At 42.0% G+C, this 22,632-nt stretch overlaps 2 protein-coding genes across 2 annotated transcripts; one reads left to right on the top strand and one right to left on the bottom strand.

Moving 5' to 3' along the window:
- The first annotated feature begins 461 nt into the window (after nt 1-461).
- Nucleotides 462-11,320, top strand: cdc37l1 (cell division cycle 37-like 1). Its single transcript, XM_020638070.3, has 7 exons — nt 462-827; nt 2,528-2,830; nt 2,946-3,039; nt 3,596-3,711; nt 4,297-4,419; nt 4,626-4,799; nt 8,286-11,320. The coding sequence occupies exons 1-7, from the start codon at nt 729-731 to the stop codon at nt 8,400-8,402; spliced, it is 1,026 nt and encodes a 341-aa protein (XP_020493726.1). The 5' UTR covers nt 462-728; the 3' UTR covers nt 8,403-11,320.
- Nucleotides 11,321-11,468: 148 nt separating this feature from the next.
- Nucleotides 11,469-21,553, bottom strand: ak3 (adenylate kinase 3). Its single transcript, XM_020638071.3, has 5 exons — nt 20,673-21,553; nt 18,552-18,671; nt 18,194-18,366; nt 16,667-16,785; nt 11,469-12,601 (listed from the first exon to the last, which is right to left on the bottom strand). The coding sequence occupies exons 1-5, from the start codon at nt 20,818-20,820 to the stop codon at nt 12,490-12,492; spliced, it is 672 nt and encodes a 223-aa protein (XP_020493727.2). The 5' UTR covers nt 20,821-21,553; the 3' UTR covers nt 11,469-12,489.
- Between the last annotated feature and the right edge of the window lie 1,079 nt (nt 21,554-22,632).

Genomic DNA, 22,632 nt, shown 5'->3' with positions numbered 1-22,632 from the left:
GCTGTTTACATTACTTGATGCTATTTATCATACCAAGTCACTTTAATCACTTGTCACTTTATCTTGTCATTCTCTGCAAATACTGTCTCAATTCTCAATTCCCCCAGTTAACTTCATCATTCATTTTGTACTGTATATACCCCCTGTTTTTATTTTTATTTTATTTTTATTTGTATTTTATTTTATTTTATTTTATTTTATTTTATTTTATTTTATTTTATTTTATTTTATTTTATTTTATTTTTATTTTTATTTTTATTTTTATTTTTATTTTTATTATCTATTCTGTTTAATGTGTATTTGAGCTTTCTTGTCTGTGCAGCTGTAACGCCCGAATTTCAATAAAGTACTATCCTATCCTATCCTACATGAAGCCCTGAAGTTACACACTCCGGTACAGTAGGTGGCGGTATGCACCATGTTTCCGCCATGATTAAACCAGAGAAGAAGAAGAATCTCCTTCCCCCCCCCCTGTCTGTTTGGGGATGGCCAGTTGTAGTTCTGAAAACTGTTAGCTAACGGTGTTATTCACGGGAGCTGGAGTCGCTTTGGTAGAATCATATTCTCAAGTCGGCTCCGCTGACAAATCACACCTGCAGATGGTTCACATTCAACTCTGGCAGTGAGTTTTGTCAAAGGGAGCAACACTGGTTCTGATTCCTCCAACACAGCTAGCATTAGCTGGCGGATCCCACTTCGTAGCTAGGTGAGTTAGTTGCTAAGCAGTGATGGAGTGGCTGGGCAACGTAGCTTCAAATCAACCTCACGAAGAGTCAAGCTGTGACGAGGCTTCAAGGGACCTCAGTGGTGTTTATCCTCAGCAGCAGGTAATTATCTCATGTGATCCTTTTGGGCCCTTCTTGGCACCAGAGAGGAAACTGAAAGGTATTAAAAAAAACAAAACATTGCTATCCAGCTAAGCCTGTTCGGGGGGTCATTTAAGTTATTAGATAGCTTGAAAGTTAGAGAAAACTGTAGACTTTGCTTATTTCTTTTCCAGTTATATTGTTTTTCCCCTCCATATTCTTGTCTTCTTGTTCAACTATATCAATTAGCTTTTAGGGGCTATCAATAACATTGAGCCAATAACTGTCCTGGTGAGTAATACTAGTGTCCAACCTGCATTTAAGACCGAAAGTTAATCTGATGGAGAACCTAAAGTTGCACAGTCACGCCAACTTGAATGTGGTGTTAGATGGTAAACGGTGTCACGCAGTTTCCAATCAGGATTTGTGCTAATAGAGGGAGATCAGCCGTACATGGGATGGTGAGATCAGAGGCCACAACAACCCTCTCTCTCTCTCTCTCTCTCTCTCCCCCCCCCCCCCCTCAGGTCCTTTCTGTTTTCAGATACTGACAGCTGTGTGTGTGGTGTCTGAACAGGATTGTTTTAGGCAAGCCGAATGAAGCATTGATTTATTTTTAGCCCCCCCTTTTGCCCCACCCAGGACCAAATACAGCATGGTGGTGATCATGACAGCTGAACAATGTGAAAGGCCTTACATTAAGGTTGTGATTCAGCGTGAGCAGGCTGTTTGGAGGGGTTTAGCTGAGCAGCTAAGGGGGAGCATATGAGTTTGTGCAAAGAAGAATATATTCAATGCTTAGGGAGGGTAAATGTATGACAAGCCAAAGCCCTGTTTAAACGAGAGCATCTGACATGTTGTCCAGTCTGAGCTTGATGTTGGCAAACTGTTTTTATTTTATTTTTAAAACACATTCAAAGGCACTTTCCTCTGTTGTCTTTCCAATGCTTGAAGCCTTTGCTCTTTTTGCATTCACTGTTTATCAGGCAAGTCATAAGTACGTTCATCAGTCCTGATATAAGCAGCTACATTCAGTGTAGTTGGCAGACAGAAGCTGTTTTAATAGTTGCATAATTTGTGAAGAATAATATAGATCTTGTTGAGTGTCTATGGAATTAGTGTGCATGTTAAGAGTGTCTACAGTTAATTTGATTATCGGTCTGGGATGAGGGAGGGCGTTAAGGCAAGCATGGGGGGGGGGGGGGGGGGGAGTGAGGTAGAGGACAGATGGAGGAGGAGGTTGATGGGTGGGGCGACGGAGATGGTGTTGGTTGGGGTTAGAAGTACATGAGGGAACCAGAGGAATTGAGACTTTGTCTGTGTGTGTGTGTGTGTGTGTGTGTGTGTGTGTGTGTGTGTGTGTGTGTGTGTGTGGGGGGGGGGGGGGGGTGCTGCTGTCTTTTTGTTGGCAAACACAGACTGTTTTTACCATCTCAAGTTGTTAGAAATGTTGGTGAGAAATTCTGAAGATCAGCCATCAGACTGCCTGTCAGGAATCAATGGAGGCAGGTCTGATGCCTAAGGAATGGCCAAACTATAGCTCAGGGTGATGTTTAAGATCTGACTCTGCTTCAAAGAGGAAAGGGACACGTAAGCTGTCCTTAATGCACAGCGTGGTTTGTGTGTGGTTATTTTCCCACACCTCGTTATGAATCATATTTAACTCGTTGACAGTAACCCTCTATTTCTCTGTGATCTCTTTTCTTGCAATAACCCCACAGCAGTCGCCATCGTTGCTCCGCTGTGATTGTGCCATGGCGTCTCTGTGCCAGAGCCAGCAGCGCTGCGTGAAGGCCTCCATCGTCTCCAGCTGGAGACTGGCTGAAGCTCAGGATCAGCTGTGTTCTCTCGGCGTCCACAGCTCCGAGTCCCTGGAGCAGGAACGTGCTCGCACTCGGGTGTGCGCCACAGAACTCACGCACACTGTGGAGGAGTGGCGCCGCAAGGAGAGCATGCTGGGAGGTCCAGAACCCAGCCGGAGTCCCGTGCTTGGAGCTGTGAGCAGTTGGGATGTTTTTAATAAGGTTAGTCGAACAGTGAAGATGTGTTCTGTTGAAAGGAGGGACAACCAAGGCAGAAGAACAGTTGCAGTCTGTTCCTTTTGTTTGACTTGTTGTTTTATTATTCTCCATCTTTCAGAGTATCATCAATGTCCCAAACCAGCCAGTAGAAATGGATCAAGACAAGTGCAAGACGTTTCTCCAGAAGTATGAGCAAGAGCTCAGGCACTTCGGTGAGTGAGATGCCGAATCTGAAGTTTGTAATAAAAATGGATTCTCACTCAGAGTCATGTTTTAAATGTCTATTGAGATTTAAGAAATGTATTGTATTATGTAGCTCTTAAGTTTGTTGCTTGGAGCTTTTTTGCAAATTTCCCCCTCAGTGTTCAATGCAGGGCAAAATACACACCCTACACATTTCTGTCTAGCTGTCATGTTCTCTGTGTTGTTCTCCGATGTGTGGACGCGTACTCGACTGTGTGTCCCGTTACATATGTTTTATTCTTATTTTTGAGTCCGCCTTTCTTGTAAACTCAGCATGCTTCGTAATTATGTAAGGCCGTGCATGTGTTGTATTACGTCATGTACAAGAGGTAACCGGTGCTCAGGTGCCCGACACGAGCCCTCCTCGCCCTATTTTGTGTCGAAACGAATATCTTCTGCGTTCAGTGGACCTTCCCCACACTGCAGCAGGAAAAGATTTAAAATGCAAAACATACCCATGAGGTCTCCTGTTGATGTCTGCAGAAAATATATACCGATGATGCTTTTAATGTTCTGTTCTGTCAGGAATGTTGCGGAGATGGGACGACAGTCAGCGGTTCCTCGCTGAAATGCCGCAGCTCATCTGCGAGGAAACGGCAAACTACCTAGTCCTGTGGTGCATGAGACTTCAGCAAGAAGGGGTAATGTACTGAAATGATGAGACTGCTGTTCTTTCATCTTTGAACCGCCAACAACTCATCAACGTTGAGCGGTCTACTGCAAACTGGTTTATAGTGGTACCTCCACAATAACAACATCATCAACAACAAAACCAGGAAGGGAATAACTCCTCTAACTAATGCGGCCTGTGTAGTCTCAGCTGGTTTTATGCCTCATGTACTGTCTGAACTCCAGGAGCACTTTGAGTTGAAGTTGGTGGCACATAACGATGAATCCGGATGAACCAGTTTGAGATTTGACCGTTGTGCTGTCAGAGCTAACCTCTTTGTAGACATCTGACATTTTATAGAAGATGCTTATCAGATGTTGCTGAGATTCCATTTGGACACAATTAACATCCATAGCAGCATCAAATACTAAGTAGCTGCAAACACACAAAGCAAATATTTAGTTACAGATTATACAGCACATGTCGTTTGAACAATGTTAAAAAGTTTAGCATTGGAAAAAAAAAGATTTTTAACGTCTATTTGGACAACTTCAAAGTTAATCAGGCGAGCTTCTCGCACAAACAGACGCTGAACATGAAGATTTTTGTTTTTCAGAAAGAAGCGCTGATGGAGCAGGTTGCACACCAAGCTGTAGTCATGCAATTCATCCTAGAGATGGCTTCAAACTCTCAGCAGGATCCTCGAGGCTGCTTCAGACAGTTCTTCCACAAAGCCAAAGTGAGACACACACACAACCCCTAAATGACATTGTTTTTATTTTTAACATATTTCACTTACCTGTGGACCACTCTTACAGTGCATGCTATAACAAATGTGCCAAAGTGTCTTTAGATATGTTTTTTGTTGCTTTTTTTTCTTTTCTTTTTTTTGGGATAGCATAAGGCGAACTGTTTCCTTACACTGTTGCCTTTGTCATTGTGTAGGACGGACAAGACGTCTACTTAGAAGTCTTCCAGACGGAGCTTGAGGCCTTCAAACACAGAGTGAGAGAATATGCACTCAAGTGCAGAGATGACACACACAACAACATAGAAGAACACAACACTGGCACAAACTGCAGACTGGACCCCAAAGAAGCCCTGGACTCTTTACCTCCAGTAAGTGCTCTTTCTCTCCTTTTGTTTTTTTTCCACAAGGATATTGAGATTCTTCTGTTATTGCAGTTTACCCACATAGCTGTAGGGGGCATCATTGAGCCAGTGAATATCAGTTCTCTAATATGTAGAACTCTTAAAGCTCATCAATACTTGAATCCTGGATTTGGAGGCAAATGCAGTCATGGTGAGATTATTTACTCGGAAAAGGGAAAATGTGTCTGATTGATCAGGACATCCTCTTTGCCACATTACTCACTGGAAATGTCATTCTGAAAACCTTAACTTCTGTCACAGTATTGGGATGGGCTTTTTAGGGCAGCTGCAGAGAGACAGGATATGTTGAGATGTGCAGGATGACACGCGGCAAATGGCTGAGTTTGGACTCGTACCATCTGCAGCTGCAACGAAGACTATATCTTCTGTGTGTGACATACACCCCCCCCCCCCCAAAAGACAGATCATTTTATATCTCAGATATCCCATTTCCACTAAAGTGTAATATTAAAACACTGCTACAGATAATAATCTCTATATGTTTTATTTGTAGAGCCTGACGTATATCTCTTTCAGCTCTGTAGCATGTCCTGGACATGCAAAAAGGGGTGAATAACTTTACTATAGCTAACGGAAGCTCACCACACATTAGTTAACTAATTATTGAACTAAATGAGAGCTCACTCCCTGCCAACCTGCTAGTCTACTCTTTCCTAGTGGAAGGAGCTATGTAACATTACTCCTCTAACACCCTTTGGAGGACAGATGAACAAGTTATAATCACAGCCCCAGGATTATCTGCCTAACATTAATTTCTAGAATAATTAGATTCAAGGATAAGCCCTGGTATAGGACTCTAGATTACCCCCCAGAGAGGGAATAACTGTGAACTCCCCACGCTAGGAAGTTAGGTGTGTATGAAGTGTGTAAAATAAATCAGTGTGCCGTGGTGTGACTGCTGAAGCTTACCTTCCGAGGTACACGGGGTCCTTAAGGGGAACTTCCAGTCTTTGTGGTGTAAATGATTTCAGTCAGAAAATGATTTCAAAAAGCTTCACAAAATGTATTAAAAAATTTCAAATGATATTCCAAATGCAAATACAAAAGAGTAAAAGAAAAATATAAAAAATGGAAAAGAAAATGAAAACTCAAAGACCAAAGTCTAAACCTGTGAGTGTAGACACTTGAGGTTTTAAGACCGTGAACCGAGCAGATACACAGAAGAGCTGATACTCAGAAACGCTATACGCCTACGAGCTCCTATGTGGTCTTGCTTCAATGTATGGCACACTGATCTTGACCTCACAGGAGCGTAGGCACTACGAGTGTGTGTAAGTTTAACAGGAAATGTTGAAAGCAGAAAAAGGTTATGACTTTATGACCTATGTATTAAATGATGAAAGAATGAAATGATAATAAAAGAAAAACAAATTCAACAATTGCTTAACTCTTTCTGATCTTTCAACAGCTCATATGAACCTGTCACAGACGTTTCTGGATGGAACTAGGTTATTATTGTCGTTAATAAAAACTAATGGAAAAAATATATATATTTTGTTTTAACTGAAACTAAAACAAGGCTTTAAATAAAAATGACAACATACTAAAACTGTATTATGTGTTTATAAAATTAAATAATATTAACTATAATTATAGCGAAAATGTCCTTACTGTAGTTTTAGTCTTTGACACGAGCACGCTCAGTGACACGTGATGTACGGTTTGTTTCTGTAATAGATGAGTTTATGCAGGGGGGGTGGCTTCATAAAGTTTGTGTGCACTAAACAGTACGATGTTTCCTTTTTCTGGACCTCTTGGGTCTCGACCCTGACAAGTCTCACTTAGGACTTTTACAAAAAAAACTACAAAGAATAAACACTGAGGATTTTTACAACATAATAACATAATAAAGAGTCCAAACGAAACAGAAAAAAAACCCTCAGAAAAACAAAACTATTTTAACCTCGTTATTGACCTGTATGTTTTCTGTAGTACAAAAGTATATAAGTCTGAATGCAAAACATCACACTGGATGATTAAGATGTTGTCTCATCTCAAAGTTTGAACGGCAGGGCCTGCTTCATAGTTTACAGTACAACATACAATCAAGTCTACATATTCTTTAATTGTTTGTGTAAGAAAACAGTCTTTGCAGAACCTTTGGATCAACATGTCAGCGCACAGTCATGGAGAGGCTCTAATTCCATTTCAGCTCGATGAAACCCTCCACAGCGTAATCTGTGAGGTTTCTAAAACTAGCATATAACTGTGTAAATGTAGAGACTGATACCATAGGCTGTGGTGTAGGTGGTATTAGGGCCAAATGAGCGACAGATGTACGCAGAGACATTTAATGCTACGTACTTATAATAAATCCATAGTTGTGTATTTTTGCATCTACTTAACAAAGTCCAAACAGTAGATCAGATCCACTCTTCTACCATCAGAGATCCTTTTAATGCATCATCCTGTTTCCTAAGACCGTATCAGACAGCTTTTTTTTTTTTTTTTTGCAAAAGTACCTTTACTGATCTCAGCAGTCATTACATCTTTGTACATTCATATTGATTCTGCAATGGCGTAATATTGGCGTCTCATGCATTGAACACAGCGCTGCGCTCCCCCTGCTGGCTCCCCCTGCTGGCTCCGCTGAAACTGTCTCACCTCCAGAGTTGCTACAGCGGTGGGATCACTTGCACTTGATGTCAAAAATGTCACAGGGGCATGAATATCATGGGTTTAAAAGGCAGTCTGAATAGGGATTTAGATACATGCTGCCTCACCAGAGGAGAAGAGAATAATGTAGAAAATGTGTAACAAATGACTACCTAATAGCACCTTCCCTCTCATACAAATAAAAGGCTTTTTTATGTGACAGTAACAAGCTTATTTAGACACAAATGCTTTTTTTTTTTTTAATTCAGCAAAGTTTATCAATAGTCAGATGATGTAGAGAGTAAATGTTACCAAACAGCTAAACTCTGAAAGGCGAGAGAGTGAATGAGGCCTCGTCCCCTCTGTGGCCTCACAGCTTGACCGTCTGCCAAACAGCTCCTCTGCGAAAAGAAAAGAAGACTCCTCCCCTTCTCCCACAAGGGAGAGACGGCCACGCAGGAATGCAATCCTGCCGGTTTAGGAAGCAGCTCGTCTTTCCTGGACCTGCTCCTGTGTTTGTGCTGATGTTTTGTTTTCCACACAGTTTTTGGGTAGATTTGACCATGAATCTGGTTTCAGTCCCTCGTTGATCCCTCGCAGACAAAAACCTGAAATAACATTATTTTAATACCAGATCAGTGCATGAAATGTTAAAGCAGCAGAGTGCAGTTACATCATCTGTATAATCCTCTAACTCTGCAAGAGTAGGTTAATCTCCCCATAATCTCATTCCATCTTAACTTTAACCTTTTTTTTTTTTTATTTGACGGGTCAATGACTAGCCTCATTTTCTGATCATAATGCCCCCCCCCCCCTGTCTTTCTCTCCTTCTTCTAGGTGGCAGAGTATCCTACAAAGCGATGTATAGAGTCCGAACTGTGGACAAACACCGTGCGATGGACAAAGGATGACGCCACAGAGACAGATGACATACGCATGATGGAGACATCCTAGTGATTGTAGAAACAGCGCCTCCTTTTTTCCCTCCCATCTCCATCGTCTCACCCATTTAGGATGAACCTGAGTTTTTACGCCCTCTTCCCCAGCAGATGTGTTTGGGGGAAAACGCCAGTGCAGAAGAAGGAATTAAGCGAAGACGTGACTCGATTTAAGAGTTGCAGATTATAAGTGGAGAACCTGCGGGAAATAACGTTTCTCCAGTGACGGACATTTCTCAGTGTAGTCCTCGTTATGTCGCTGTGGAAGGCCCTCCGGTAAGTCGGCTCCTGCTGTGTCTCTCTGCGTCAAGCTGGCTCTAAAAAAGAGAAACATCCTGAGTTCCGAAGTGAAAGCGAAGCAGATCCACTCAATTGTAAATTACTTCCAGACAACACAAAAGAATACCTAGACAATAAGTTAAGCACCAAATCCTGTGCCTCAAGGAGGACTCGTGTCAGAGGGACGCTGTAGGAGTGTTGTAGCTGTGAATGATTCTCAGATTTCAATCATGAGGGGAAAATGTATTTAATGAGGAAATGTTAGCAGTGGAGTTCATGAGAAAGCTGTCGTGTCCAGTCTGGTATGAAAGGGAGATTTCTTTAATGTGAGAATTTCAGGCTTACTGAAAACTTTTGTTAGATGTTTCACAAGAATTGACAGAAAGTAGGCAAATAGCTGACACTATTCTGATAAATAAATTGACATTTATATCACAACAAAGGCCCGGAAGCAGCTGTGCTTTTTCTGGCCGTTTTCACGTTCCTCCCATTTGGCTAGAGGAAAATTCTCCGGAGAATATCCTGCTGCATCCTCACATCAGCCCACTCGGATTTGCTGCAGAAAAAGTACCAGGGGTCTGGCAGGAGAAACTCCGGGGGAAGTCGGAGTGAAAAATGTGGCTGTTTGCAAACACACGTACAGCTCTGTGCCGACCTGTCGGATTCCTGTTTATTTCTTCAGCATTATGCTCAGAATCACTCAGCGAGTACAACCCTTTCTGACTGATCAGCATGAGGAGCTGCACACAATCCCACACGGGTTGATTATCATGAGAGGACCGATGATGTTGATATGTCAGCCAATAGGATCATTCAGAGTTTATGAAACGACAAAGCAATCAGCATCCAGTTTGTAAAACCAGCTTTTAAGAGCCGCTTTTGCATCGCTCAACAAACACCGGTGTAATCTGAACGCATGAGTCATTAAAGGTGAATAGAGGCCTCTGTGGTTGTCAGTTAAAGAGGTTGCTTTTCATCGTTTGAATTAAGATTATCTGATAATTAGCAGAGAAAGGTAGGTAATTGCAGGTGACGGAGTGCAAATCTGCATGTTTTAGCACATTCAAGGTTCATTAGCTTTCTGGATTTGCTTCTCTGGTTCAGAGGTTTGCAAGAGTAAAACTGTACCTTTCATAAACCCAGTATTTCAATCCACAAGTAGAAGACACAAGTGCTCCTTTCTCTCTTCACTAAGGGGAATATCAATTTTAAGTTCACGCTTTTGGAGCTACAAGTGAGTCAGAAGGTTTGAGTACCTTTAAGGAGAGAAGGGGGGGAAAAAAGGGCTGAGTTCACCACAAAGACTTTTACTGTTTATGAGCATGCAGAAAGGATGTCTGCATCTGAATGTGTCCTGCACTTTATATTTCTCTTATCAGAACAGAAGCGTTTAATTCAAAGAGATCGAGGTGTATGAAGCACTTGAAGGTATAGTTCTCCCCTGTACAATATTTCGATTTGGTCACTTTTTCTTTGTTGTGTCCCCTGGAATTTTTATTTCACCCGCAGGCTTTACTTGAGCATGTGGTGGTTTTTGTGTCACATTTTTTGTTTGTTTTGAATTATGTTTGCCAAGTTTTTAAGTTTTTTTTTTTTAAAGATTTGTTAGGCTTACAGTTAAGAAAATAAATAAAAGGACATTTTTGTTTAACTGGGTGGACAAAATCAGTGTGAAAAATCTGCTGAGAGGCGCAAAGAGTACAACTTCCACAACAGATCGTGGAACTGTAGACACCATGCATTAAAGAACATTGTATTTGTTTCTGACTTTCCACTTTTGGGGGATGCATTCTTGTCTCACTCTTCATATTTCACAGATTTGAGTTTGGCCTGAACGGTGCCATTTTTTTTTTCTTTACAGTGAATCTTCAAAACGTATCTGTATAAAAACCGTGAACAAAAAACATTATTGTTAGCATTAAAGCTCAAACAATGTGCCGTAGTGGTCTTAATCGATGTGTCACTGTCCACAGTGACTGACTATGCAAAAATAATTGTATGGCTTTAACTGTTGTACTTGGCCTGTGGCCTGTGTCCATGGGGTCTCCTTATTCAGATAGATATTAAATAAATCTGTGAGTGTACAACTGAGAAACTTTGCTACAAGAAATTCTGTAACCGAGATGTGATCAGCTTAGGAAAATGATACATCTCATTCAGACTCGTAGTAGGCCTCTGTAAGATTTTGTTAGTCTTGCTGCTGTAAGAAACTCAAATATAAGACCAGTGCTAATCTAAATGTCTGTCTTGTTAAAACTGCTACAGTTAATTGTAGATCTGCAGTTTGTAGCCTGCTCTATGCTCCCGATACCTGAAATTGCATCTGTGGTAAATTCATTAAGGATGAGGGAAAAGCTGTTTAAATCATTGTCGTCGCTCCTGTGTGACGTATTTATAAAAGTGTTGTTCGCACCTACAAATACAAATTAGGGTTACAAAAAAAAAAAGCAAGTTGATTAAAACTGTGTTGCCTACTCCTTGTATTCAATTGAGGCTTTAGCGGCTCAAGGCGACATAAGCTGGTGTTGCCAGTGTGCTAACAGTATACACCTGAACCTGTGACGACTCTGTCGCTGGTTGTGTTGCATTGTGGATAATGTAGACCCCCAGGTCTTGGTCATAACAATGCATTGAATAAAAATTCTGCTCTCCTTGTTTCTTCTCTGATTTGTGACGCTTTCTTTTTCATTAATTGGTGGAGTCCTTCTTAGCAGCAGGTGTTGTCAAATTCTACAGAGGAAAACAATGACTGTGAAGCTACAATGATGCTATTCTCTTACAAAGTAACATACACCACACTGAACCTAGTATCAGAGGTTTATTGTGATTTGCAATAAATACTTCGAAGCAGTTGTATGTTGTCTATGAAAAGGAGGTGTGCTTTAAAACATATTCAAGTGTTCAGAAATTCACACAGTAGCAACAATAATTCTACAGTACATCACAAGGCAAAGTTAGCGTTTCACCAACTTTTAACATGGTGAAATATTCTTAAGACAAAGCTCAGCTACAGATCAACCTTGAATTTTGTGAAAAATGATTATCAGCTGTTAAATCAAATGGAAAATGTAAGAACAGGCCTTCATGTACAGACTTGGTTTCCACAAGGAATGCCTGGTTAAAATAAAAACTGTTGTACTTCAGAAAAAGGGCAACATTATTAAGACTTAAAGTTTTAAACAGAGGGTATCACACACTGATGGTTTGAAAGAGATCAAAATGTTCAAAATAGGAGTGGTCCTCATTATTAATATTGACAGACTACATTAGCTGAGCTACCTGTTAGAGATTTCTAAAGCTGCAAAAGGCACTTATGTGTTAAAGTGAATTCACAGTTATGTGTGGAACAATTCCCTTTTGGGCAAGTACTCTGCATAAGAAACATTTCAAGTTCTTCAACTAGGAGACTATGTCATGATTACAATAGTGGCATTACAAGTTAGTCAGTTAGTAACTTAGAAAGGAGAGATTGTGAGAAATACCTATTTGCTTAAAAAAAGGCACATTATGGAATGACAATTTCTTTCAATCATAACGACTTCTGTTTTAAGGACTTTTATGCACAAATCCTGAGAATGCAGCATCAGTGCAACGTGTACTTCGTAAGTGAAGTTTCCCTAACAACATATGTTGTGGTGGTAGCTGTTACTGGCATGTAATGTTAAGAGCCTGCTTCTCCTTGTGAACATTCAGGATATATATATATAACAACACATATTGCTCTTCCTTTGTTTAACAGGAAGTGGCACCTGGTCGATCATTAAGTACAGCGTGGTTTCTGCTGGTAAACTTTAACCCTTCTTGTGCCGTTGTGTTCAGGCTTTCTATGCAACCTTCTGGTTGACGAGCTGGAGTTTTCGGTGGAGAAACGCCTCAACGAGTGGCCAGATTTTGTTGGTCTCTGTCCCAGAAAAGGTCTGAAGTACACCTTTACTTCTGTAAGGGAAAACAAACAGAAATCTGTTATTCCAATATAACAAAGAGAAAGAAGAGTGTAATTGCAGAACTTTATTTTAAATATCCAATGTGAAAAATCTGAAACAGCACAAAAGATAAATATTTTTTTGTATGCTAAAGTGACTGCTACTGTCCTCTTTTATTCCCTGTTCTGTAGGCCTGTCACTGTGTACCTGTGTACATCGGGGGAATAGTGATGTATGTGAATGAGAGGTGGTCTAAGTCTGGGCACATCACCGGTAAAGAACAGCGCTGCACTAAGGATGTGGAGCTGCTGGCTGTAAGCATTCGGCCATATTACCTGCCGAGGGAGTTTTCACACGTGATCGCCTGTGACTGTTTACATCCCCCCCCTCCTCGGCGGACGCTGCCGCAGCCTGTGAACTCATCCACAGTGTAGTGTCTCAGCTACAGACATCACACCCCCAAGTCTCTTATTCTCATCTCAGGAGACTTTAACCACTCTTCCCTGTCTGCCACTCTCCCTACTTTCACTCAGTATGTTGACTGCCATACCAGGGACAATAAAACTTTGCACTTACTGTATGCAAACACCAAGGATGCATACTGATCATCATCAAGATGTGAAGAAGTGGTCTAAGGAGGCTACTGAGGCGCTGCAGGACTGCTTTGACACCACTGACTGGGAGGTGCTGTGCAGCCCACATGGGGAGGACATCGACGGTTTAACTCACTGCATCACAGACTACATAAACTTCTGTGTTGAGAACACTGTACCCACCAAAAAAATACAGTGTTTCTCCAACAACAAACCCTGGGTGACCCCTGAGCTGAAAACCCTGCTCAATGAAAAGAGTTTTTAGATCTGGAGATAGAGATGAGCTGAGGAGGGTGCAGAAGGAGCTCAAGATAAAAAATCAAGGAGGGGAAAGCCAGCTACCGGGAAAAGATGGAGGAGCATTTGCAACATAAAAATGCAAGAGAAGTCTGGAGGGGCCTGAATAACATCTCAGGTCACAGCAGAAGGTGTGGGAGGGGCCCTGAAGCAGGAGACAGGGAGTGGGTAAATTAACTGAATGTTCTTCAATAGATTTGATTCTGCTCCCAACCCCACCCCCACCCACCAGAGCGCAGACCAGCCCGCTTCTCAGACACCCCATCTGAGTACCCTGAGTACCCTGAGTACCCTGCCACCCCCCTCAACACTCCATCTGAGTACCCTGAGTACCCTGCCACCCCCCTCAACAGCCCTCTCCTTCTCCTCGTCCTCCTCAAACGACCCCCCCAACAGCCCCCTCCTCCTCTTCTTCCTCCTCCTCCTCCTCCTCGGACGGCCTCTCCATAGCAGCTGATCAGGTGAGAAGCCAGCTGAGGAAGATCAAGGCGAGGAAGGCCACAGGTCCCGACGGCATCAGCTCCAGACTCCTGAAGGACTGTGCAGACCAGCTCTGTGAGGTCCTTCTGCACATCTTCAACCTGAGACTGGAGAGGGTACCGACTCTGTGGAAGACTTCCTGCGTGGTGTCAGTCCCAAAGACATCTCACCCAGGGAGCCTAACCACTTCAGACCTGTGGCCCTCACCTCTCACCTGAAGAAGACCATGGAGAGGATCGTCCTCAACAACCTCCGCCCCCTGGTGACTTCAAATCTGGATCCTCTGCAGTTTGCCTACCAGCCGAACATCGGGGTGGATGACGCCGTCATCTACCTGCTGCAGAGATCCTGGACTCACCTGGAGAACACCGGCAGCACTGTGAGGGTCATGTTCTTCGACTTCTCCAGTGCCTTCAACACCATCCAGCCTGCACTGCTCAGGGGGGAAGCTAGAGAGGGCGGGAGTGGACTGTCACCTGGCTGCATGGACAACGGACTACCTCACCAACAGACCACAGTACGTGAGGCTTCAGGACTGTGAGTCTGACACGGTGGTCTGCAGCACAGGTGTCCCACAGGGGACAGTTCTCTCCTCTTTTCTCTTCACCCTGTACACCTCGGACTTCTGTTACAACTCTGGGAGCTGCCACCTGCAGAAGTACAGGCAGGTCATCATGGACTTTGTCGACTGGAGTGAGCTCAACCACCTTCAGCTCAACGCCAGCAAGACAAAGGAGATGGTGATTGACTTCCGCAGACTGTCACCCCAGACTGCACCCGGTGAACATCCAGGGCTTGGACATCGAGAGGGTGGAGACGTACAAATACCTGGGTGTTCACCTCACCAACAAACTGGACTGATCACACAACACCGACGTCCTGTACAAGAAGGGCCAATGTCGACTTCACCTGCTGAGGCGACTGAGGTCCTTTGGAGTGTGCAGGACTCTGCTACGGACATTTTATGACACTGTGCAGTGTCTGCTGGGGAGGAGGGAGCACAGAGAGAGACAGAAAGAGGCTGAACAGACTGGTCAGGAGGGCCAGTTCTGTCTTGGACTGTCCTCTGGACTCTGTAGAGGAGGTGGGTGAGAGGAGGATGTTAGTGAAGCTGACATCCATCATGGACAACCCCTCTCACCCCCTGCATGACACTGTGGGGGCCCTGAGCAGCTCCTTCAGCAGCAGACTCAGACACCCACCCTGCAAGACAGAGCGCTACCGCAGGTCGTTCATCCCATCTGCCGTCAGACTGTTTAATCAGACTCTTTAACAACATCACCACCTCATGCTACACACTGTGTTTTTTTAAGAACAAGTTACTGTGTAATTTTACATTATTGTATTTTTTTTATTTTTTTTTTATTTAAATGATGTAAATATGTTTGATCTGTTTTTAACTTCTATTTTTATTTGTAATAAGTATATTCCCGTCCCCTGTTTTCTGGAGCTGCTGTAATGCACAAATTTCCCCCACGGGGGATCAATAAAGTTTATCTTTATCTTTATCTTTACCTGTTTCAAATGATAAATTACCTCTCAGGAAAATGGTGGGAAAATAAGTGGGACACTAGCTGAGTATGTCCCGTTGGTTTAGTTTGAGGTAACACACAATAAGTCTTGTTCTGCCTAATTGGTCCAGAAATAGCAAGTTACGTGTAAGTATACCCACAGTCTTGCATTTCTTGTATTTCTTTTGTATTGTTTGCCTTAAGGAGAGAGTCAGCAACATTTTCATAAAAAACTTAATTATATACTTATACAAAAGTAATGAGGCTCAACCATCACTGATGGTCCTCCGTACATGTGTGTTGGAGACTGAGTCTGCAGAGAGCCTGTCCTCTGTCTGTAATTTGATGTTTTGATTTGCTTTGGTTTCCTCTGGATGTTTCTGGGTGGGGAGTGGATGTGTTTCCCCCAGCGGCAGCCCACAGTGCGCAGGTGAGTTTGGTAGTGAACTATCCAATGATTGGAAGCCGTTCAAACCAGCGGATATTGTGGAGGTGGACATAGTGGCAAAGAAGAGAAAATACAATCATAGTGAGGCCAAACGCCACGCGGATAAAGCTCGTTCCACAACAAGGGTGGACTTTGGGTTGGCTTCCACCCACGGACAAGGAGTTGGCCTGATTTCTGAAGACAGTCAGATGCCAAACTCCAGCTTGCTAGGTTGTGGCAGCTTGCTAAATGATCTGCTTTTCCATTACAACAAATGTAATATTCTCAGGTAGATTAAAGCGCAGGTACAAGCAGTAAACGTACATTGCTAACATGGGCGTGCGCTTCTTGTGGCAATGATCCCAGATGAAGGGGCCCAGGTTCAATTTACAAGCTGCAACGAACAATGCTACTCTACCTTTAAGGATTCTGGTAAACCTTGAAGATAAAAGAAAGAGTGTCTTAAAAAAACATGTTTGTTTTTCATTTACTCCAGTAAAAAGGACAAAAATCAATGTTTGTACTTGTGAGCTTGTACCCTTGGAATGTGGTTTCTTAAGCAGTTTCATGCAGGGAACCATGAGGACTGTGCAAACAGGACAGGGTCAAAGTTCGAGTGTAGAGTGTGAGTTTGGCTGTAACACAGTCAAACATCTGCTTCAGCATTTTTCCTCTTTTAGCTTCTTGATTACTCTAATTAGCGAAGAGGAATATAAATAATATAAATACATAAAAGGTGCTGATATGTTTTGTAGTTATCTTTATTCTACCTGTAGTACTCTAAGACAGGCTCTGTCTGGGTTTCATAGGCCTTCAGTCTGTGTGTGACTGTCTCTGGTGTGTCGTCATCCCTCTGGACGAGAGGCTCCCCCGTTACATCATCCAAACCCTGAAGAAAACACAGACAGTAAAACATGATATATTAGCACCGTGTAAACATGCTTAAACATACTACAGGCTGCAAACGAATCGCTTTTTTTCATTTTTTTTTATAATAATAAGAAAAAACATTATCAGGGGGGGAAACATGAGGAAACTGATTTTCGAAAGATTCTCTTAAGAAATGCTACCGGTATTAAATCACCTAGCTGGTTAACACCCTTGGGATGTGTCCAATCCAAACCCTGACCCAGCTCACAGACTGGAATGTGAACACTGTTAACAAAACCCACTAGGAGCTTTTTTGCATTGGAAACAGTTGACCTAAAGAAGACGCTTGAAGCTTAATGCTAATGCCAGGCTAACATGTGCACAGATGGAAACAAGCTAACGCTAAACATGTATAATGTTCATAATGCTCATTATCCTAGATCAACACCATCTAGAGCTAATCTAAATAGAAACATTCACCACTGATGATGCTTGTAGCCTCGTACATTTTAACGCATTATTACATTTTCAATATACCAGAACATTAACACTGATCATCTACATCCCGAAATAGTATCAATCTACCACTCGAACAGGAGAGATGTTACAAAACATGCAATTGCAAGTATGACGGAATCAGCACTTTTGGGGAAAGAGCAAGCAGCAAACTCTGGTGTTGAAAAATAAAGCTGATACAGAAGTGAAATAAAACTGCAGTACGAGGGCTGAGTGTTCATTTGAGGCTTGATTCAAAAGCCCAGGGAGCCCCAATATTAAAAAAGCAATTTTTACAGCACAGTTAAACATGCTTAATTCAACATGAGTATGTACAAAAACAGTTTAGGTATAAATATCTAATTTCTTATTGGTACACACTGTAAGTTATCATAAGAAGCAAAGTGTTGAGTTGTTACTGATAGTGTAAAATGAGGATGATTATCCCTCTCACTCATTTCTGTATTTATACAATCCTTTTTTTTAAGCTTCTCATTGCACTAGCTCCTCTGTTTATTGGTGTGTTATTGCTGTGGATGAGAGCAAATGTCCCCACATGAATAGTCGGAGCAAACATTTTTTTCTTTGTGTCCTCTTTCCATTTTTTAATTCACTCTGTCCACAATTTGATCAATTTACAAGGCATGCTAAATGTCCCTATTCTAATCATCCTGTAGTGTCTCCTGTCACTTTTTGTTCCTACTCCTTTGGGTCATTCACTAAATGTGCCTTCCCGTGTTAAAACTATCATTTTTGCATCTCATTTTATCCAAGTTGTAGTTTAGAGAAACTCGAAACAGTTCACTAAACTAAACTAAATTGCGAGTGGCAGGCTTTTCTTCATGTCCTAAGTGACGTAGAGGGGCCAACACAAAGCTGGAAACAGAAACTTAAACAGTGATCTTAAATTATGTAAGAGAGGATGTATTTACAGGGACTTTAGGCGGGTTGAAATCTATGTTGTAGACTCTGCCGCTGGAAAGGTGAGTCCACCGAGATGTGAGCCGCTGTTTGATGGTCTGGAAAGGTACATTAAGATTGATGACTGTGTCCACACTGCAGGTGTCATCTAGAGCCTCTGCCTGTGTCACTGTGCGAGGAAAACCTAACAGAGAGACAGAAGGCAAAGGAATACAAGTCAAAAGGGACAGAGAGAAGAGGAGGTTTGGAGTAAAGAATATGCAAGGTCTAAGAAAACATTGTTTCTCACTTCTATAACAAACAATGATGGCAATGTGTTTTAACCAGCAGTTTTTCATTTCAGACGCAGGCAATGATTCAAACTCTTACCATCAAGCAGCCAGCTGCTCTGGTCTGTCGCTCTCAAGTCGCTCAGGATGAGACGAGACATGACATCATCGGGTATCAGCTGACCCTGATCGATACAGGACTTCATAAGCAGGCCGAGCTCTGATAGACACACAGAGGAACAGGATCAAGGATGGAGTGAGGATGCTGTTTAGCATTTTACAAAGCCAACATAAAACCCCTACTTTAATCCCTATATGCCTGATTAGCCTTTTGAAAAGCATACACTTCCTCCTTAATATTATAAACTTGGTGTTTTTAAAGCGTCCAAGACAGCACATGACTGTTATTCACAATTTTGGAAAAATAACAGAGGTTTAACAAATATAGATAGAAGTTTTTACATTTTTATTTAATTATTGTGTCATAAAAACATTGACTGTGTATGGCCAGCCTGCATGGGCTAACATGACACCATGACTTGAAATGTTCCATGATCAGAGTTCATAGTAGGTCTATTCATTGGCATGGAAAGGAAGAAGATAATGAAAACATAATAAACACAAATTAAACAGACTATCTTGTCGTTGTTTCAAAGCTTTGGGGCACAACATTAGCAAAGCTTAAACAGATCAAACTTTAACTGTCTTTGGTCGTCATATTTTGTACAGTGCAAAAGAACATGTGAATGATGCAGAGAAAGCATACCATATTTACTCTGATGAAATGCTGTTTTGTCATCGTGTGACTGAATATCTAAGCACATAGAGGAACAGTGTTCTGTAAAACTTTCTGAGACATTTTATTTTATTTTTTTATCTGTGAAGCAACAATATGGGAAATGTAAAACGGCTCTGTTTAGAAGTTGAAGGCATGAGAGTTTCTTTTTCTCCTGTCACTTCCAGTTTCATTGGTTGGGGTCGAGCTGAAGTAAGGAACTTTCTGACAGTTCTCGCAAAAATGTACCGACTTGTGCTAGTAGGCAAAGGGTGAAACAGACTGTTTAACTGTTGGCAAACTACACCCTCGGAAAATGATTTGTAAAAAATAAAAAAAATAAAAATAAAGTGTTGACATATTGCTCTGGCATACATTAACGAATAAGTTGCTGTTTCCGTGTATTTAGTACATGATAAAAGTAAGGCCACACACAAAAGTGCTTTGGGCCTGAACAAGGTGTTTAGAAAGCAAAGATACTGTTGCATGGATACCAGTTTGGCAAGTACAGTATTGGCAGAGTGACAGCTTAAAGCTGGGTTTAAAGTTTAAATATTCTCTATAGTGTTCATTACAGCTTGTGTGAGGTGAAGTGTAGCAGTCTCAGGAAGTGCAAGGTCACTGGTTCAGATCCAGGCTGTGTTTATCTTAAGCTGCATGGAGAAGTGAATATGGAGAACTGCTCTGACTGCTAACTGCTCCACTGGAGCTGCTCCGCTGAAAGCAACGGAAGCAATGAGTTATAGAGAGGACTTTGAAAATGTCTGCTCATGCACAGTTACAACACATTTTCTTTGACTGTAGTCTTTGCAGGAAACTCTGAAAAAGCTGTAAAAGCACACTTCTTCATCTGTAGTTCCTCCTCTCAAACGTCGAAGCTGTTGCAACTGTTCTTATCTCTGCAGCTTTGTCTTTAACCAAGGTGATATTGAGGAGTAGTATAGGCCTACTTCCAAAGTTCAGGTGATTTACAGCTCAAGTGTTTCCAGTACAAACACTACAACCACAAGCTCTGTGCTATAACTCCTGCTAACCTGTTTGACCTTGGTTAAAGAAAATACAGATTCTATCCTAGTTCAGCCTGTGTGGTTTGAGACAGAGAGATTAGAAATCTAACTGTTGAAGGACGGGTGGTCTTATCACATCAGCCCAGAAAAGCAGTTGGGGTGTTTTCATTGTTCACACTACAGTATAACAGTGGTGACCTCGTTTTCGTGCAATTTATCTGAGTTTTGTGTGCAGCATAGTGATCATTTTGTGCAATGCACTTCCTCCAGAAAACAAAGCTTTAGATGATTAAGCATGCCCATAAGGTGTTTATGTTTCCAAAACAGTGAACAGATCGTGTTACTTGCAGCGTATTGAAAAGTCAAAGTGTGCAGGTTTTCATTTCGGATCAAACCCATCTCTGTTAACTGTCGTAGAAAAAGGACACCGCAATCTTACCGGTTCTGGCGTTGATATTGGCTCTCAAAATGTCCCCACTAGAAATATGTTTAAGTCCAAAAGTTTTGGTGATGCGCGAAGACACTGTCCCCTTCCCCGAGCCAGGAGGTCCCGTAATAACAGCACGAAAAATTCTATGAAGAGCCATCTCTGGGCAATTACTAGGGAGGAGGAAAAAAAAAAAAGTTAAAGGGCAGAGACTAGCCGTGTCCTTCCCATGTAGGACTCTTCGGTTCTGGATGCTCAGTCGTGCCTGGATAAAAGCAGGTCTTCTCTTTTCCAAGAAGTGCGCTACGTCGCCAAGAGTGGGCGCGTCTTCTGCAACTCTCAACCTTGACTGTTATTTCCCCCGGTTTACAGAAACAGACGGAAGAGGGGGAGGAGGAGGAGGAGGAGGGAGGAGGGAGGAGAAACAGATGATAAGAAGTGCAACCAGTAGAGTCAGTTGGGGGCAGACGAGGATACCACGCCACCCTCACGACGCAATCTTAGCTTCCCAGCGTGTTGATAAACTTGATAGTAGATGACACTGTTTCACCAGAGATGTATTTATTGTATAACACGATTATGTAATTTGGACTACAGGCAGAGTGAAGCGTGTTGGAAAGGGTTTGCGATGATTAATCCCTTCCGAGCCTCGATGTCCTCAGACAGACCTGCAGGTTGGCGTGCAGGCTGCATGGGCTTGACCATCAACCAATCTGCTCCTTCATCTTCAGCATCCAAAATATTTCCGATTTATGTTGGAATGAGACTGATGAACTAAAAAGCACCCAGAAACCCTTATAGATGTGTGATACATTCATATTAAAATGGCCTACCTGTCTATCACTGTGGACGCGTTTAAATGAACATTTGCTTTAAGCCTAGTCTATCTCCCGACTCTAGTGAGGAATAGGAGAGGCGATCCTGCATGTGCATGCAAGTTTGTTTCATTTCGTTCATGTTATTGCCTGTTATATAAGCGTGTTGAAAGCCACGCCCACATTGTTTATTATGAATGATGGCATGGCGCTATCTAGTGGCCACCTGGTCCACTGCACCATCAAAACCAACGACATATTTTAGGTCCTCCTGCTTTGCCATGTCACCCCCATCTAACGTTTTCCTCCATACAAACTGTTATACACATGTAGGGTATAAACACACATGGATCATAGGCCTGTTGTACATAACATGCTATAGCACTAATTTAGTGTTTTTTATCCACAGAGATTAGGAAACGAAAGCATAAGCGTAACCTTATTGCTCTCCATTAGCCAGATGTTGCAGGCCTAGTAAAATACCAAATCACACGGTAGGTTATGTAAAGCATAACATATGTTAAAAATAAAACATAAATAAAAATAAAAATAAAAAATGCAATGGCTGTAATGCGCTGCAAATAAAACAAACGTGCTGCAAAGAAATTGGTAAAAAAATAAAAAAATAAAAAAATAAAAAGCATGATTCATCATCAAATGCATCAAGGCTGCAAATACAGCCTTTTCAGCAGAAGTGCTCCAGGCCTGTGTGGCCACCACCACCCCCGCATTAACACACCACAGCTCATTTGGCATTGCTTTTGACTGTGACGCAGGTTTTTGTTCTAATTGTTCTTAAAGTTTGAGCCAGATGATTGATTATATGTGTTCCTGTGATCATCATTGAATGTGTATCAGTAACTGCACTGAGCTGAAATCTGATCTTGTTATATTTCTGCTGACTGAGGAGTCCTCTGGGCTGCATGCACAGAATTGAATACAGTTCAATATTATTTTTGAAAATGAAATGTTGTACGTGTACTTATTTTCCTCAATAAAGCATTCACAGCATTGAGAAACTCTATCTTGATTGATTGATTGATTGCAGGTACAATTGTGGCCGACCCCTCTCACCTCAGACATGGCCTGTTCGAGACCTTCCCCTCTGTTAAGAGGCTGCAGTCTATCAAGACCAAAACCTCACGCCATAGGAACAG

This window comes from Labrus bergylta, chromosome 17, assembly GCF_963930695.1.
Source record: "Labrus bergylta chromosome 17, fLabBer1.1, whole genome shotgun sequence".
NCBI classification, from domain to species: domain Eukaryota; kingdom Metazoa; phylum Chordata; class Actinopteri; order Labriformes; family Labridae; genus Labrus; species Labrus bergylta.
The sequence above is the reverse complement of the archived record's forward strand: the minus strand, read 5'-3'. Positions and strand labels throughout refer to the sequence as shown.